Genomic DNA, 18,157 nt, shown 5'->3' on the forward strand with positions numbered 1-18,157 from the left:
AGAGAGTGTGTGTGTGTGTGCGTGAGCAGAAGATTCTTGACACAGAGAGTTACAAACTAACTAAGCTGAGCCAGCAGTCGAAAAATAGATCACACATCACATGACCCAAAATCCCACCAATCCCAGGAGAGGATGGCAAGCCGCTAATCAGCGAGGCAGGAAGTTTGTCCGTGCCCGCGTCGTATCACACCTCTTTCTTTCTGTCTTTCTGTCCGTCTGTCTCTAGAAGGCCGGAGCCATGGGTCTCTGCTGTGTGAGTTTCTGGGGGTCCAGGGTTTCAGTGAAGGGCGGGGCTTGATAGGGGTTGGTGGTTACTATGGTGGCTCCGTTGGCGATGGGGTACGGCGTGGCTCGAGCGTTGCAGGGGGCCGGTTCCAGGTGTTGCCACGTGAACAAGTTTGTGTTGCTGCCGGTTAAGAAGCGCCGCAATGCGCTCAGCGTCAGAACAGCCTGTTAGTAACAAACACACACACACACAAACACACACGGGCATGAGCAGAGGGTGTTAGTTACACACTGATTTGCATTAGAAACATGACAGGCAGAAACCCCTTTCACACATGCGGTCTATCCCTGAAATGTTCAGGAACATTTGCTGCATGGGGCCGTGTGTGAATGGGAGCATCTGTATCTGTACATTGAGATGCGTCACATTCGAGGGAAAATGGCGGTACAGCTGTGTTGTTGATGAAAGCAGTAACGCTGCAGGGACATCGAACCAACCACAAGACCGGGTATCACTGCCTTAAAGTCATAGTTCGGGTCTTTTGATGTGGGGTTGTATGAGGTATCCCTAGTCAGTGCATCACCTGCAGTAGATAGACGTCAGCTCTGATCCGGTGTGGAGAAGCACATTTCTTAGGTGTGCCTTCTTTTAGGTGGCTAAAATACATCTTGCTGTCGGTGCTGTTTAGCAGTACAATGCTCTGCTTCCCTGTCGGTGCTGCTTCTCCACACAGGGGGAGAGCTGACGGTCATCTACTGCAGCTAATGCTGTACACTGACTAGGGATAAATACCTCATACAACCCCACATCAAAAGACCCCAACTATCCCTTTAACTGTTATGGTTAATAGTTGAAATTATTAAGAGACGTCTTCTGCTGTGTCCACGTACATCTGGCCAAGCTGTGCTCAGGAAATGGGACTATCTGAGGAGTATGTGAGTGCTGCATCGCCCTATCTTCTTAGATCTTCTTGATGTAGCAGTGCGTTCAGCAAAATGCTAACATCAGCATGCTGACTTTGCTCAGAACATGAATCTAATGAGGGAAATATGGATACAACGTCAAAGACGGAGCACCGTCAGACATCAGTAATCACACTTTAGCCTGTAAAATCAGCTCTGTAGGAGAAGCCAAAGTCAAAAGATTCATTTCACTCTCTGTCACATGCTATAACTTCTCTGCAGATGAATATTGGCATAATTTAGCACAGGGCTATTGGGGAAAAAATGACTCGACAGACTAGAAGGGACCTTTTGTAACACACTGTGCAGCCTTGACACAATTACAGCTTAACCTCCCCACATCCTCTGACAGCGAGATGAATGGCTGCTACAGGTTCGGTGGTAAGATTGTTTTAACAGGCTCCATTGAGTTATCTGTGGATAATAAATCAGTCGGTCTCTGTCTGACTGGCAGTGTTTTCTGGCCTTCGTTAAAAACTGAGAGCAGCTTTTTCACACCCCCACAGTTACACACTTTCACACCTGGAAACTGTCCAGCGGAGCCGCAGTCGGACCTGTTGGCCACTCAGCAGCTCAATTTGGGGTTAAGGGCCGTACTCAAGGGCACCTCAGTGGTTGTAATTAATCACATACAAGCACTGCTCTCTCACTTTCCCCACTGAGATTTATCCTGCTGGTCAGTGGATCAAGGTCTAACCTTTAACTAGCAAACTCGTTAAAGTATTGATTAATTAAAAGTTTTCGGATTCAGCTCTGATCCGGATCCGTTTACCGATGGGAGGAGACTTCAGAGATTACTTTTAACTTTTGGGATTAAAGAGTGGATTTATCTTCACTCCTGTTTATTAACCTGACTGCAGCTACCCGCGGAGGTGACTTCCACTGCCGGGTGTTTATGTGCTACAAGTACTTTACAACAGGATTACAGAGAGGAGAGGGGAAAAGAAAAGAGAGAACCGGAGTTTCTGGTGAGTGGCTTCACTGATAAAAGTCTAACGTGACTCAGGCACAAATATTTTATCTTAGTCTTGTATCTTTAGTCTTGTTCCCTGACCTCCCTATCCCGAAAGTAGTGGCAGCAACCTAATGAAACGCACCGTTACCTTGAGTAAACTTTAGGATCTCTCTGGGTTTGAAAAAAGGAAAAGGTCTAGTCAGCTTCAGATGTGTGTGTGTGTGTGTGTGTGTGTTAGACTAAAGCGAGAGTAGGAGGGCTCTTGGGCAGGAGCCTCTGCTTGTCCTCCGTGAAGGCAATGCTTTTAAATCTGTTCATTTCCAGCAGACACTGATAACCCTGGAATACACACATACACACAAACAAACACACAAACACGATGATGATGATGATGATCACACACAGATGAATGCACACAGACAGATGACAGGTTTACACACAGGTATAAAGATACAGACCCAGGTAAGGATGGAGAAGAAGCAGAAAGCGATGGTGGCACGGGCGGCGTCGGAGCCCTGGGCCAACGGCAGCTCGTCTGGAGACGTAGCCTGCCACTGATTGGCCAGAAAACAGAATCCAACGAACCACAGGAAGCTGGCAAGACCTGGAGGCGGGACATAGAGGAGTCAGAAAAGGTCATGTGGATCATCTTTTGAATCGTGAGTTACCTGGGTCATGGTCCAAGGGAAAACAACATATTTAACAGCCCATTAGCTAACGTTAGCATTCAACCATTCCTAGCTAATGTTCCAGGCGGAAATAAATGTGTTTTTCTTATCGCTCGTGTAACACTAGGAAGTGGTTGAATGCTAATGTTAGCTAACCGGCTAGCATATATGTTGTTTTTACCTTAAAATATGGCGCAATGTCCCTCCGAATTTTCAATATCCATCGTTTTAACGTTTTATCTTCCCACCCTGAGCGTGAGGAAAATGGCCCCCATATAGGAACAGAAACCACTGTAACAATTGTAAGTGTTGTTAACCACTGATGTTTCCATGCTAGCTCCCCTTTGAGGCTGTAGGCTTACACCTTAACGCTAACATGGGTATGCTAACATGCTCACGATAGCGTGCTGCAGGGATGCTGATTTTTTTAGGCTAAGTAAACAACTAATCTGGTTATGATTTTATATACCTAAAGGTTTTTCCATTTTCTTTTAATGTGCTTGGACTTGTACTGTATTTTATCATATTTGTTCAACAGCCGTCGACGGTGTTTGCTGACTTCGTACCGGAGAAGATGAGGTCCAGCAGGACAGCACGTCTCCTGTCCTTGACGCTGCTGATGGAGGGAAAGTAAACGTCCATGATGAGGAAAAAGATGCTGCCGAGGAAGCAGGCCACGCCCACGGTGACGCCGTAGTTACAGGCATCGGCGTTCTTGTTGAAGACGCAGAGCAAACGCTCGCTGCCGATGTTGATGTAGCCCTCGTTGACGATGCAGCTGAACACCACCATGGAGAAAACCTGCAGGGAACAGACACGTGGGCCGGTTTATTATCTAACAGGTAGGAGAGAATGAACTCACACGGGCGTACGAATGCCTTTCATTCCTCACACATGCCACACAAAGACACGTCAGTACGTAGACTGCTTCAAGACATACTTCTCCTGTGTGGGTAAACAGTAGTTTTAAAGCTGTTAGTTCATGCAAAGTTGAAAAACTCTTCCCACTTTCACCACAGACAGTTTTATTTGAAGGGATTCTTTAATATCCACCACTGAGAAAATCTGAGGAGCAGTGTGGCTTTCCAGAAGCAATTTTCTGGTGACTGTGGATAATCCAAAGACATCACTGTCAGCTGGTATTAGAAACGCTCTTCTGTATGAGGTAGAAGACACAGAAAGCTCTCTGCAGTGGTGTGTGCATGAGCTCAAGTCACCATTTTGTTTCTGAGGACTCATTTTCTGTTCAGATAATAAAACGTGCAAAACAAAACAAATTCCATCTGCCAGGATTAGATTCATCCAAAAGGGGATAAAAACTAAAGTTAGCCCAGTTATAATTTGATAAAATGTTAATTGATTTAATAAGTAAACGGCTCTTGGAGCCGCCTTGAGGCTGCTTTCCATTAGATGTGAACAATTAGTCGATGAATTGATGGAGAGAAAATGAAAATGGCGATGATCCTCCGTTTCATCAGTCTGCTTTTCTATGTTTTGTATTATTGTTAATTGAATATATTTGCAATTTGGTCTGTTTGGAAATTGCCATGGACTTTTTTTTCTCTATTTTTGCTATAAATAAGTGAATTAATTGAGAAAATAGTCAACAGATTAATTGACATTGGAAACGATTGTTGGTTTTAGCTCCTCTTTCTTCTCCTTATATGATAAAAATGTACTATTTTGGGTTTTTGATTGTTGGTTGGAAAAAAAACAAGCGATTTTCATGTAAGTGGAAAACATTTTCTTTGGATTATTTTTACTGCTTCAGTGTACGTTACTGATCGGGTTTCTTATGAAGCTGAACTGTGTGTTTCTATATTTCAGTAGGAATGATTCTTCAGCATTGTTTTGGATTTTACGGTTGAATAAGTTAATTATTTCATTATAATTTATAGCGCTTTAACAATTATTTTATGCATATACTTACATGTATATAACATTTAAGTTGCATTTCATGTCCATGTCAGATTGAAAATTGGTGCCTTTGCCATCGGCTGCCATTGTTTTAGGACGAGCAGAGTGTGAACCCTGAGAGAGTCTGGTTTTGCTCGAGGTTTCTGCCCGTTAAAAGGCAGTTTTTTGTCGATTAAAAGAAAATTAAAGAAAACTAATCAAAGACAAATTGTAGCTGACTTATGTCTCGAATCCCAGACAGACTGGAGAACGCGAACAAACCCAAAAAAAAACAGGGTTACAGTGGAACAACACCGGATGTTTTGGTGAGACATCGGGACAATTACCGCCCAAACCAGGTAAGTCAAAAGTCTTTTCCTCACCCTAACCAAGTGTTTTTTATGCCGAAACCTAACCAGACCGTAAGCACAGCGTCGTCACAAGATTAAAAATCTAAACAAAAATGTAAAGTTGAACTATAAACTGTCTTCAGTGATTGGTGGAGCAGAAATATAAAGTATAAACACATAAACACAGAGAGAGAGAGAGGGTCTGTGTGCTTCTGTGAACTTGCTGTGTCTCCTGTAGAAGCACATTGTTCCTTCAGTGCACATTAAATGCTTCACGGTGACTCATAGCTGCACAGCATCACAGCAGACAGACGTAGAGAGGTGTTACAGTCTGGTTAGCGGGCATTTAAATCCTAAAGCGTCCACATGAGCTCAAATTAGACACAAAGAGGCTCCAGATAAACATATGGTAATGAGGCTGGTGCTGCTGCTGCTGCTGCTGCTCCAGCCACAAGCTGCATCCCTGATATGACTCCTGCTTATTACACCCAGATTAAATTACAGCCCAGCAGAGATTTAACTCTGTATGTAAAGGCTGATTTATACTCAGCCTGATCTGCCTGAGACACATCAGCACAAAGCGAGGCAGACAATGTGAATGAGAGAGACAGAGGGGAGAGGGGGGGTGCAGGTAGGCCCGTCCATTGATGAGAGCCCACACATTGCAGAGGAGGCTTACCCACGACATCAGCCTGAGGATGGTCCGGGGATGCGTGAAGAAGGCGACCGGATCGAAGGTGAAGCTCCCGGCCTTCCCGGCGCCGTACGCGCCCGCTGGCTCCATCCCGCCGGCTTTCTGCTGCCTGACTGCCCGCTGAGAGAAGGAGAGGAGACGGTGAGGGAGCTGCGGAGCGGCGGCGTCCTCCTCCAGCCTCCGTGTGAAGTCACAGCGCGTCACTGGAGCTGATCACAGGCTGCACCGCACATCTCAGTGGCAGGAGCGGCGTGGTGCTGGGAGGCTCCGGCTATTTTATTTTATTTTATTTTATTTTTGTATTCTATTCTATTTTATTATTTTATGTTATTATTATTTTATAATTTAATTTAATTTAACTTTATTTATTTATTTATTTTTATTTATTTATTTTATTTATTTATTTTTTATTTTACCTTACTTTATGTCATTTATAATTATTTATTTTATTTTATTCTATTTTATTATTCTATTCTATTTCATTTTATTTTATTTTATTATTTTATTTATTTTTGTTTTATTTAATTTTACATTATTTATTTCATTCTATATTGTTTTACTTTCTTTCTTTCTTTTTTTTCTATTTTATTATTTTATTTATTTAATTCTTTTTTTACTTTATTTATTTATTTTATTTTACCTTACTTTATATCATATATAATTATTATTTTTTTTTTTTTCTTGAAGGAATTTTGTAAGAAAAAAAAGATTTACCAAGCTATTCTGTTATGATATGTTATAATCATCAGTGGATCCACACACTACTGATACATCCTAATCACTCAATCACATTTAAAGGGGCACTATGAAGTTTTGGAGAGGAAATTTAATCTCAGAATTTTAAAATTTACAATATTAATGAGGCAATAATACAAACTCTGCAATATTTATTGTTTCCATAAGTGAATAAAAAAGCTGTTCTCTGAGGAAAACAAGGTCCCCAGAACACTGTTTGAAGCTAGAAAAGTGGCAGGGTCCGCCAAATGTAAACAAAGTAAATAAGAATGAAATTGTGTTGTCCTTTAATGTCAGTTTGTTTATTCAGTCATGAAAACAAAGAGAGTTTGTAAATTTAGTTGAAGGAACCTGTCAGCTGGAGCAGCAGTGTGTTTCATTAATGTGTTTTTAATAGTTTACGGACAGAAGAGGAGCAGAGGACATAAAACATATCATGTTTCAGCTCAACAGAAGATTCATTACTTCAGTTTTTTGTCACTTATCAGCAGCCATGTTAGCGAGTATATATCTGCATTAAAAAAACTGGCTGATAATCTTAACCATGCTGATGTATCAGTCGAGCAATATATTATTTATTACACTGCACAGTTGTATGTCAAGGATCCTTTTGGCTCAGTCCAAGTCAACATGAAGCAAGTCTGCTTCTACACTGAGTTCTCATGATCGACATGACAAAGACTAAAGACATTAAATAAATAAAAAGTCTTGTCACCATCACAGTTTTTATCTAAAGACTTTATTGGATTTGATTGGACAGACACTTCATGACAGCTGGGTGGAGGAGATAAAACCAGATCCGTGTTTAGAGAGTGTTTTACTGACTGAAAGGTATGACACACACACACACACACACACACACACACACACACACACACACACACACACACTGTACTCTCTTTTTGGATTAAAGCTCGTCTTTGCTTTCATTGGCTTTTTTTGCCTCTTCAGCTTTCATGGCCTCGATGTACTTCCTCCTGTCTTCATCCTCCTGGAGACACAAAAGAAAGTTTATTTTTATAACAGAGGGGAAAAAAAAGCAGCTCTCAGACACACACACACACACACACACACACACAGAAAAACAACATAAAACCAGTCATGTTGGGCAGAGTAATGAAGGAGATAATTTACCTTAACTCTCTCTTTTTTGGCTTTCTTCATCTCTTTGTCTAAAAACTTAATCAGGTCCTCCACCTTCCTCTTACCAGGGTAAACCACCACCTGACACAGATATCACATACTTAATGTTACTAAAATGACATGAAGAAACAGAAAATATTAAAGAAAACACCACAAAAAATCCTAGAATTCAAGGATAACTGAAGATGCGCCACACCCTCTCAGCATGTAGAGCAGGGAACAGGCAGAGCGATGGGTAGGCGCCCTGCATCGACAAGTTGATGTCATTGGCCGAGGCATCGATGCGAGCGACAACCACGTCCTCTCGCTCCTTCAAGGCCTCGGCTAACTCCTCCCACAGCGGAAACAGAGCGCGGGACTCGTGACTGTAGGGAAGATCTGAAAAACACATTTAAAGTAGATTTTTAAGTGTATGCACCTTATTTCGGAAAGTATACGTACGGTAGTGAACGGAGAGAGACAAATAATTATTTGATCCCATCTGAATTGTGTCACGAATCACACAGATGATGTTTGTGAATTTAAAAGATCATTTTCCAACGCAAGAAAGTCACAGTTTGTCACAAAACTAGACTGAAAATATGTAATTATAAAGACATCACAGCCGACAGTTGTGTTAGTGACATCGTCATCAAAACTCGTAACTTAAACCTTGTAGAGCTGGTCTTGTATGTTAGCTTGCAGTTGTCGATATGGACAGATTTATTGTGACAGATTTATTGTGTCTTGTCTTTGCCAAGACGGTGGCCATATTGGCACAATGAGCAAGACCATGTACTTCACTGACGGTTTAACACAAAACTAGATGATATTTTACTTTATTTACGACAAAAAGCAACATTAATGGCTGCAACAGGGATTCATGGCACAACTGAAACAGGATCAAACACGTATTTGTCTCTCTTCATTGACTGCTGTTTTCTGAAATAAGGTCTCATGAGGTCCACTGGAACTTCAGCTCTCTATAAGGAGGAAGTCGGGGTGGATGGTTGTGGGATGAACTGGTCCCCTACGTCTGCCGCTGGTACGCTACAGCGGTCACGTTGTTTTTGGGAACGGTGTTATAATTTATGTCGTTTCAGGACTTACTGGCAATCGACCTATTCAGTCGTGTAGGTGTGAGGAGATGTTTGTTAATGAGAGCAAACAGAAAAAGTAAAGCTGGCAGTTAGAAAATGAAAACAATGAGCTGAAAGACGCTAAAACGCTCTAAAGGGCTGAGGAGAACTCAGGAGTCAGGTAATACTTATCTGTGTGTTTGTCACTATGAGCAACACCTAGTCATTTTATCTAGTGTTAGTATTAAATATTGATTACAGCAGCTTTAAACAGCCCAGTATTAATCCATGTGCCTAGACGTCTGCAAGTTTGAGTCCGAGCCTACTGGGTAATCTTTTTGTTTTTTTTAAAAAGAAAGCATTTACATACAGAAAAGGACAAAAACAGTCTTGTTGGGGTTGAAGGCGACTTGCTCCAGAGTCATTCCCACCAGCTCCTTCACCGGCTGCTTGTCCCATCCTTCAGGTATCGGCTCGCTCTGCATCTTAGGCTGTTAACATTAACATGCACACAAGCACGTTACTTACATCAGGACAAACTCTCTCTCCTCTTTTTGTTATGTATCACACATGAGATGAGAGTGAATGTTACCTTGGCTTTGCCCTCTAAGTAGGACTGGCAGAATGTTTTTATGGTCTGTACATCCAGAGTTTCAGCAGGCAGCTGGTAGGTCACGTGGTCTGTCAGATTGACCAGTCGGATGAGAGGAGCCTCGAAATCCCGAACCCGGAAGTACTCCATTATTCTGCCATTACGAGGCTCGTCCACGTCCACAAGCACAAACAGGATCTGAATGCACACACACACACAGAGGTCAGGTGCTCCGACGTCTTACAAGAAGATGGATTTAACGTGTTACGAAGCCAGTGTGTGTGTGTGTGTTTGGTTTCTACCTTCAGTCTGAATGCTGATGCAGCGCTGTTATAGGCCATGTGGATGTCTTTAAAGTCAGAAGAGCTTTTGTTGACAAAGAGGAGGGCATGGTTCGACACAGGTGCTGTTAGTATCCGAGTGGCAGTCTGCAAGAGAGACAGAGAATAACATGAGTACATCTCCTTTAACAACAGTAGGTGGTGAAACAGCTACTTGGATTTTACAGTGAAATGAAAGAAGAAAACGCAACAAAATATCTACTTTTTATTTACGGATACGAAAGGAGCAGCGCCTCCGGCAGTCGTGGGGGGCAGGGTAGCAGTACGACCACAGGACAAGAGGAAGAAGTTTTAAAAATGACAGAAATTTTGTGCGAGTTGAAGTTTTAAGAAGCGGCACCCTCTAGTGGGTGTATTGCTTAACATCAATGCCAACGTGAAGGACGCACGGAAGTATGTGGGCAGTGGCGGTTACATCGTTTGAAATGGACGTGTCTATTTCTGTATGTAAAGGGAGCATAAATGAGTCTTTAAAGGTGCAGTATGTAGTTTTGGGGAATACATTTTAATCAGAAGAGAAAGATCTTCATTGACAGATTTTTTTAATGCATAAACAAACTAAATAAACAAACTCTCTTTGTTTTCATGACTGAATAAACAAACTGACCTTAAAGGACAACACAATTTCATACTGTTTTACTTTGTTTATATGTGGCGGACCCTGCCACCTTTCTAGCTTCAAACAGTGTTCTGGGGACCTTATTTTCCTCTGAGAACAGCTTGTTTATTCAGTTATGGAAAAGATAAACACTACCTCATATTGTAAAGATTCAAATTCTGAGTTTGAATTTCTTCTCCAAAACTACAAAGTGCCCCTTTACGAGGAGATGCTCCGACTTCCTGCTTCATTAAAGGGGACCGTTGAGCCTTGACGGAGGTATGCCCTCTACAGACACATCCAAGTTCTTCTCTTGATCAAGGTGAAGATTAACTCCATGTGCAAGTTTTCAATTTTAAATCCAAAAATATCTTATTTATTTGACTGCATGCGGGTAGTTTGCTTTATGTATGTAGATTTTAAAGATGCAATATGTAATTTTTAAAAAACATTTTTTTTCAATATTTTGAAAAAAATATCTAAAATTAAGTTGATGTTATGTCAAAGACGTCCATGTGTTGTGTTGCAGAGATATCTAATGAAGTTAGCATGCTAACCAGATAGCCCTAGGCCTGAAAACCTGTTTCTCCTGTGTTTCTCAAAAGCTCCTGTGCTAGCGCTGTAAACACAGACACTCCCCCGCTAGTCCGGTTAGCTAAGCAGCTAACTGAGCTAACAGGCTGATAGTAGGTACAGTCATGGATCTATAAACAGAATACAATTAGCAGCAGTTAGCAGTTACTCTGGTGATATGCTGCCCCTGTATTTCACATTCAGATTTTCACCCTATAAAGATGGCAACCGAAGCCAAAACACGAGCTAACAAAGACTGTAGAAATTATTTAGTAGTAACCCACCTCACGGAGAGTTTGAATACAAAAGAAATTCATAAAACATTTCAAAATATGGGAGTTCAGCAGTGAGTCAAAATGCATCTCTACCTCGCCAGTGTACTCAGTGACTGGGTCCATCTGGTAGACTGTGATAAAAATGATCAGCTCCTCTTTGGATGTCTGAGGCATCATTTTATAAGCCTGGATGAGCTCCGACTGCAGCAGACACACAAAACAGACAGATAAACACACAATCACACACACACACACAGGTAAGAATGCATTGAACCTTTTTGCCTTAAACTGCTGCATATTAATGCATTCATCCTGCGCGGTGTGATGCCTTAAATCCTGTGTCAATCATATAAATCATTAAGTGCTGAGAAAACACAGACACATTCAGCACAGCCACCTGTCAGAGGTGTGTGTTTGTTTCTGGTGTATGCTGTGTTCAAAGTACCTTTTTGAGCATCAGCACAACATCATGCGTGAGACCATGTTTGCTGATAACTTCTTCATCCTGTGTCACAACAAAGTTAACATCAGGAAGGTCGATCGCCGCAGCATAGAACACCTGGACGTAGTCGTGATTCAGATCCTACACGCACATTAAAAAAAGCACACAAATAGTTATTCGGACACTTGATTACAGTCACATCACCGGTGAAAAGCTGGAAAGTCGAACATTCGGCGCTCACCTTAAAGAATCCAACCACTGTCAGTTCCTCTGAGGCCTCTGATTGGCTAAGATCAGCGATGAGGTCAGTAGCAGATCCCTCCCTCCTCTTCAGCCAAGTCAAGATGGAGGCCGAGCTCTGAGGAACTTAATCAAATCCAGGAAAAAAAGAGAGAAAGTAGACTTCAGAAGGTGTATGGTTGTGTTTTTCCTCTTTAGTAAGGAAAGTATAAGGAAGATAATTTAATTTATTGACACATTGAGAGTTTACTTTGTTCATTTATAACGTTAAAGCTGGCATATAGCTGAAACTATGGAGCTATCAGACACAAAGTGGTATCACGAGACAGGAGGGGCTGTGGGCTAGCTGGTTAGCAACACAACACATAGACGTCATTGACATAATGCCAATATTATTGTTTCCTCACCCTCTGTTAGTAACGTTAACAAATATTTCTATCGTTTTAAACTAAAATTCTGGCCATATCTTACAAGTTGCTTCTTTAATTCATAATGATATCCATTCGAGTCATTTTAGCTCCATAAAGTTTGAGCTGTCTTGCACCAAGCTACTATTAAAGTGATAAATTACGCCTCCATTAACTTTTCTTGATATTAATGTACGTATAAAGGATTTTCTATCTGTCATTTTCACTTACTAGGACAGTCTACAGGGTTGTGTTTGTCTCCAGAAAGGTACAGCCTGATTGCGGGGAGGCCTGTCGCACTAAGCTCTTTTGCCAGCTCCTTCTCCTTATTCTGATCAATCACAGCCAGTTTGACCTCTGACCCCTGAAGCTCTGCAGCAGCACCTTCGAACGCTTTTGAGACTCGATGGCCTTCTCCAGTCAGAGGAGCAACTGCACACACACAAACAGACATGCACAGTAAGTGAGACTCTTGCGGTGTTATTTTTAATGCTTAGCCTATACATGTAGGTCAAGATCAAGTCTTTGTGTGCGTAACTTACAGAAGTGCACCAGCAGCTGCTTATGTTTTCTCAGTGCTCTGTTGAAATTTCCCTTCTTCAGCTGCAAAACTCCATCCTTCTCGGGGGAGGATTTATCTGCCTGTCGGTCGGGTTGTTTGTCAGCGGCGACAAACGCGCAGAGACACAAGGCCGTCACCCCCAGCAGCAACAGTCTCCTCATGACGGCTCACCCACACGCTGACAAACAGGACACTGGAACAAGCTTGACGGCGAGGTATGGAGGGAGTGGTGACAGGAAGGGCTGATTTATATATGTGTGTGTGTGTGCGTGTGTGTATCAGTGCTGAGCTGGAAGTTGTGAATGCTTTTGTTATCTGCCGACTAGGCCCACCAGTCTGTAGCTGATTAACTTTCTATTGAGCGGTGCTGGAAATCTGCTATTGGCTGCTGGTCATATCAAGTAAATCTCTAATATCTTAATGCCCTTTGCCTAACACAGTTAGCCTCAGCAAGGTCAAAATGTGAGCACAAAAGCACACACACACACACACACACACACACTGACCAAACACTCAACATATGCGTGTTCGTATGCAAATCCCCCCCTTTGCACAGAATTAAATGAAAAGTACGTCACAGCTTTGGCAAAGACCATTTTTATTTCCCTATCAACATGATAGAATGATAAATAATAACATGACAACATTTTGATTAAAACAAAGTAAGTTGAGCTCAACTTGGCAGAGATACTGAGTGTCACAACGACAGGTAAAGCAAGTTCATTAGTCAGTCATTGTATTGAAGTCCATAGGCACGGCACATATCCTTCAACAACAACCTCCACCCTGTTATCTACATGGTATTCACAGCAGGTCTATATCACAGTATGTAACTAATTCAGCATTTTGAGAAATACATAAACATATTTTTGCTTTCTTGAGGAGGGGTAAATGAGAAAATCGATACCATACATTGATATTTACACGAGCCCAATCAGTTCAGCTAAATCAAAAGGAGCTATACACTGTATACACTTGGTATCTGCTTTCACCTGTCAACAAATGCGTTCCCACTGAGGGCGTGGCAACTTCACGATGACAACAAGACTCCAGGTCTGCGGTGGAATAGTCCAAAAAAATCATAGAAAATGAGTTAAAGATGTGAAACAAGATACAAATATGTTAAGAAGAACTTCTTAGTAACTGTCTTTTTTCGCTATAACGTTTAGTTGTGATGGCTATTTTACCTTGTAAATGTAATGCAAAGGAAAATGTATTAAAAATATGGAATATAATCTGCTTCATTTCATTGTAAGTAATATACCAAAATATGCATCACAGCAATTCATAGTATATAAAGACATCAGTATTTTTTTTACAAGATACATTTGAGGCAAAGTTAACACGTTTAAATAGTCAGAATCACAGATCGCAATACACAATTTTGTGTTTTTCAACTGGTGATAATTCAGATTATATACCAGTTTGTAGGTAAATCCGACTTGTGTAAACATTTTTTACAGGTCACCTAACCTACATGTACTTTAAAGTATGATAAAGGTGTCGCAGATGAAACAGGCGAGTCTGTACACAACCACACAGTCCTGAGAAAAAGGTCTAATGCATCAAAATGATTAAAGACACTTATGTGGATTTACCTCCAATATTAAGAATAATGCAAATTACAGCGTGTCAAGCCGATATGTGTTTTCCAGCGGGCTTTGTTTGCTTTCACAAAGACAGTAATGTCTGGCATTCAAGCCTGTTCATCATTAAAGTAAACATGAATGTTGGCTGTATCACTATTACAAAAAGACTTATAACGAGGATTGTGTTCTTTTAGTATTTAAACGCTGAAAATACAGTAAACATGAATGAAAAAACAAACTATGACCTATGTCCTGGACATCGTCTTGTTCATCACAAACGTCCACTGTTCAGTCTCTGTTTAGTCTTCTGTCTGAGCTAATATTGTAACACATCCTATATGGTGCTGTATGCACATGTAAGGAAGGATCTAGCGTTCTCTTCCTGATTCATTTTAATTAAAACCCCTGTAATACATTTTTAAAAAAGGTTAAAAGTGCAAAAATCTTGTCTTGTCTTTTGTTTAGTTGTCCTACATGAAGAGAAATTCTCGTCTGCTTTTAAAGAATTTTATAAAATGTTCAAAGTTTAAAAATATGTTTTTTGGTGTCACGTATGCAGCTCTCGTAGCTGTCGATGGGAAAATATTTGAAATTTGTCCTTCAGAGTGAAAAGCAGGTGAGTTTGAACTGTAGAAAGTTGTTATATTAGAAAATTTGTATGAAAACTTCCATAGAAACTTGTCAAACTACTCCTGCAGCATAAACCACTTCTATGTCCATCTGTATGGTCAGACTGACTTAGATCACACTTATCATCACTTTACTTGGCAATGTACATTTTTGCAAACCATGGATATGTTGAAACTTTAAACTGTTGTTATGATTTGGTTAGTTTTAGACATAAAACCCACTTCAGGGTTAGGAAAAGATCATGTTTTGGCTTAAAATGCTGTTTTTTTTGTTGCAACAAACACAGCCAGGAATTGTTCCAAGGTCTCCTCAAGGATATCCGGTGGTTTCACGCTTACAAATGTGAACATAATATGAGATGTTTTCTAGAAATGACCCCTACAAAAGTGAACATATTAGTGGATTTGCAGAAACGTTTCAACAACATTTCAACTTGGTGACTCGACTGGCTGTTTGACATTCTTGGCCAATGACACACAGCTCATTTATCCGTATTGTGACAAAGATATCACATGTTATGAGTGTCATGAGAGTTGGACTGAGGAGAACTGGAGTCATATTAATCCTGACACTGTCATCTTGTGTAAATGTGCAGATGGTTTCCACAGTTTGGGCAGGAGTGATGTGCATCTTGTAGGCCACGTACCGCGAATGGAATCAGACAGAAACCACAGATCAACCTGAAACACACAGACACACACACGTAGAGACAGAGATGAAGCTTTTGTTAAAGCTGGTTTATCTTTTTGATGTTAAATACTCATGCGTGTATGTGTGTGTCTGTGTCTCACCCCATCATTGTGAGAAGAAAACACAAGCACCAGGCCGCCTTCCCAGGCAGGTATGTGACTTGAGAGGTGACAACGTGGTTGCAGTGTGGGCAGAGGACCAAACCAGGGACGTCTTTCAGATACATTGGTAAGATGGGAACAGGCGGCGGCTGGGTCACTACTACCGGCTGAGTTTGCATGACATTGACAGACGGTGTTACACCAACTGAAAGTCAGGATAGAGGAGGATATCAAGAATGAAATGAGAGGCATATTAAGATTATTCTCCACTGGCGAGTTGGATTGTATGTATGATATTAAGAGCAGACTTAAAGATGTAGCATTCATACTTTGTGTAACTGAATGGACTATGAATCCATTGTTTTGTGGAGGGTACGTCACAGCTGTTGGCACCCTGGGTGGAGTCAGGACAGGAAAAGGATCTGGCTGGACTGTAACTAGAAAAAAATAAATAATTAAGCAGGTTGAATTTGTAAACATATCTTTTCTCTACGTTTCAGCCCTCAGTCGAGACTATAATGACTTTTTCTTTCCCCCGAACATGAAGTTTTACCAGAACAGTTTCCAGAGAGTGAAAATCTGAAAACACCTGCTTGATTTTTGGTGTTTACGAGGTAAAAGGTGCTTTCGTAAAATGATGATGTAAGCCAGCCAATTGAGCGGACGAGGCTTTGTCCCTGGAAATTTAAGGAAACAACCTTTAGTCACCTCAGATTTTCACTGTAATTGTTTATTGTAGATGCCAATATAGCTAAATAACCAGCATTTTTGCCATTGATGTGTATGTATTTAGATTTTTGTCAGAAAATGTTTTACCCATGAATAATGAATCAGTCTGTTGGGCTGTCTGCACACACACTCAGCTGCCTGATCGGTACTGCCCATGTGCAACTCATCAGACAGAATGTGTCACTCCTTAGCAGCCACATTGAAAAACCTGCATATACACGCTAATTTCAGTGTAAAAGTGGTATAGGATAACACCGTATTTGAACTCAGCTGATTTCCCAAAAGAAAAACCACCGTGTTGGCTACTGGTTCAGGTCCACCGGCTAAAAACAACAAGGCATTAAGTCTTTGCAAACAGAAAGATGTGCTTTATTTACACTCTGAGCAGGTCGGGACACATTGTAACGACAGGTGTGAACCGACAAACTTTAAGCTGTTCACTTGTGATCGGACCACCCAGGACAGATTTTAACACTGGGTTTTAACAGGCTCTTAGTGTGAATGCGTTGTCAGTACTACCTGATGAGCTGTAAAAGAAAAGGGGAAAGGAGGAACAGGTGAGAATTTATTTTTACCTGCTTCTCCGTAGGTGGGAGGAGGTGTTGAGGGTGAGGGGAGGGAGGCGTCGTAGGAGGGGGGAGGAAGGATGTCAAATGCTTGTGTGCCCACAGCAGGGCGGTGGAGATTAGCCTCCTCATAAGAAGGAGGGTCCATCAGGAGATCATCCAGTCAAACAGGATGCTAGTGATAAAGAGGAAACAGCAGATAATTTATATGTAATGATAACACACAAACACATTCTGGACAACATCAGCTGTGTTTGAACAGCGGATCAAAACCGGTCATAGCACCATTGAGCAGTCAATAAGCAGTCGGACAGAGATCCCATTCACATCACCCCCCCGATACGTGACCACGTTTGGACGTACTCCAGGCCTACAGTGGGTCACATTTACAGTCAGTTACTTGTGTTCATTCAGAGTATTGAAATCTGTTACAGTTACAGTACGCGTGTGAGAATCTGAGTCCGTTGTTGGTGACTGACCTCCACTAAGTAGTTCAAACAAAGGATATGTTCGACATGTCTTCACTTCTCCTACTGATTACAATAAAACACACTTTTTAATCGTCACCAGTCTTCATTTTCCGGACCTTACGAGCTAGCTAGCTTATCTTAGTTTAGCTTTATTTGAGTCAGTGAGAGAAGCTGGAAATGCAGTGTAGTTTTCCTGATCTGACAGGGTGTTTTTGTTAGCAGAGTTACAGAACGGCTTTCGGTGTCTTTTAAATGATTTCCTAACATTGCAATATCAGGTGTCCGTAGCCATTTTACTGCATTATTTCCAGAAAAATAATCAGTAACGTGTTTGTCATCACATGATGTAGATCAAGACCCACGTTTTAAATTTTCTATTGGTGTTGCTGTAGGTATCCTCCAACTGCTTTCTTGTTCTTATTCTACAACAGGGCATTTTCCCATTTATGAGTGTAATATACCGTTCTTCAGTGGTGGATTGTAACTAAGTACTACGCTTGTACTTTACTTGAGTAGCTCCATATTATGCAACTTTGTACTTCACTACATCTCAGAGGAAATATTGTTTTTTAAACAATACAATTCAATACGATGCAATACAATAGGAAATACTTCACAGTAGAAACAATCATAGATATCTCAAAGCAGTACAAAATAAGAGGAGA

General features: G+C 41.2%; 3 protein-coding genes across 3 annotated transcripts; all 3 read right to left on the reverse strand.

The window, feature by feature from the left end:
- Positions 1–222: 222 nt before the first annotated feature.
- On the reverse strand, positions 223–5,841 carry LOC141004932 (synaptogyrin-3-like). The gene is made up of 4 exons (XM_073476646.1): positions 5,737–5,841; positions 3,378–3,612; positions 2,602–2,747; positions 223–450 (listed from the first exon to the last, which is right to left on the reverse strand). The coding sequence occupies exons 1-4, from the start codon at positions 5,839–5,841 to the stop codon at positions 223–225; spliced, it is 714 nt and encodes a 237-aa protein (XP_073332747.1).
- A 1,367-nt stretch (positions 5,842–7,208) lies between these two features.
- Positions 7,209–12,996, reverse strand: LOC141004577 (protein disulfide-isomerase). The gene is made up of 11 exons (XM_073476157.1): positions 12,698–12,996; positions 12,387–12,587; positions 11,750–11,874; positions 11,512–11,649; positions 11,160–11,267; positions 9,582–9,707; positions 9,280–9,477; positions 9,058–9,178; positions 7,826–8,007; positions 7,621–7,710; positions 7,209–7,477 (listed from the first exon to the last, which is right to left on the reverse strand). Exons 1-11 carry the CDS (start codon positions 12,876–12,878, stop codon positions 7,394–7,396), a joined length of 1,554 nt encoding a protein of 517 aa, XP_073332258.1. The 5' UTR covers positions 12,879–12,996; the 3' UTR covers positions 7,209–7,393.
- A 2,514-nt stretch (positions 12,997–15,510) lies between these two features.
- On the reverse strand, positions 15,511–17,170 carry LOC141010272 (lipopolysaccharide-induced tumor necrosis factor-alpha factor homolog). The gene is made up of 4 exons (XM_073483181.1): positions 17,032–17,170; positions 16,057–16,164; positions 15,728–15,932; positions 15,511–15,616 (listed from the first exon to the last, which is right to left on the reverse strand). The coding sequence occupies exons 1-4, from the start codon at positions 17,168–17,170 to the stop codon at positions 15,511–15,513; spliced, it is 558 nt and encodes a 185-aa protein (XP_073339282.1).
- Between the last annotated feature and the right edge of the window lie 987 nt (positions 17,171–18,157).

The sequence above is a fragment of the Pagrus major genome, chromosome 1 (assembly GCF_040436345.1).
Source record: "Pagrus major chromosome 1, Pma_NU_1.0".
NCBI classification, from domain to species: domain Eukaryota; kingdom Metazoa; phylum Chordata; class Actinopteri; order Spariformes; family Sparidae; genus Pagrus; species Pagrus major.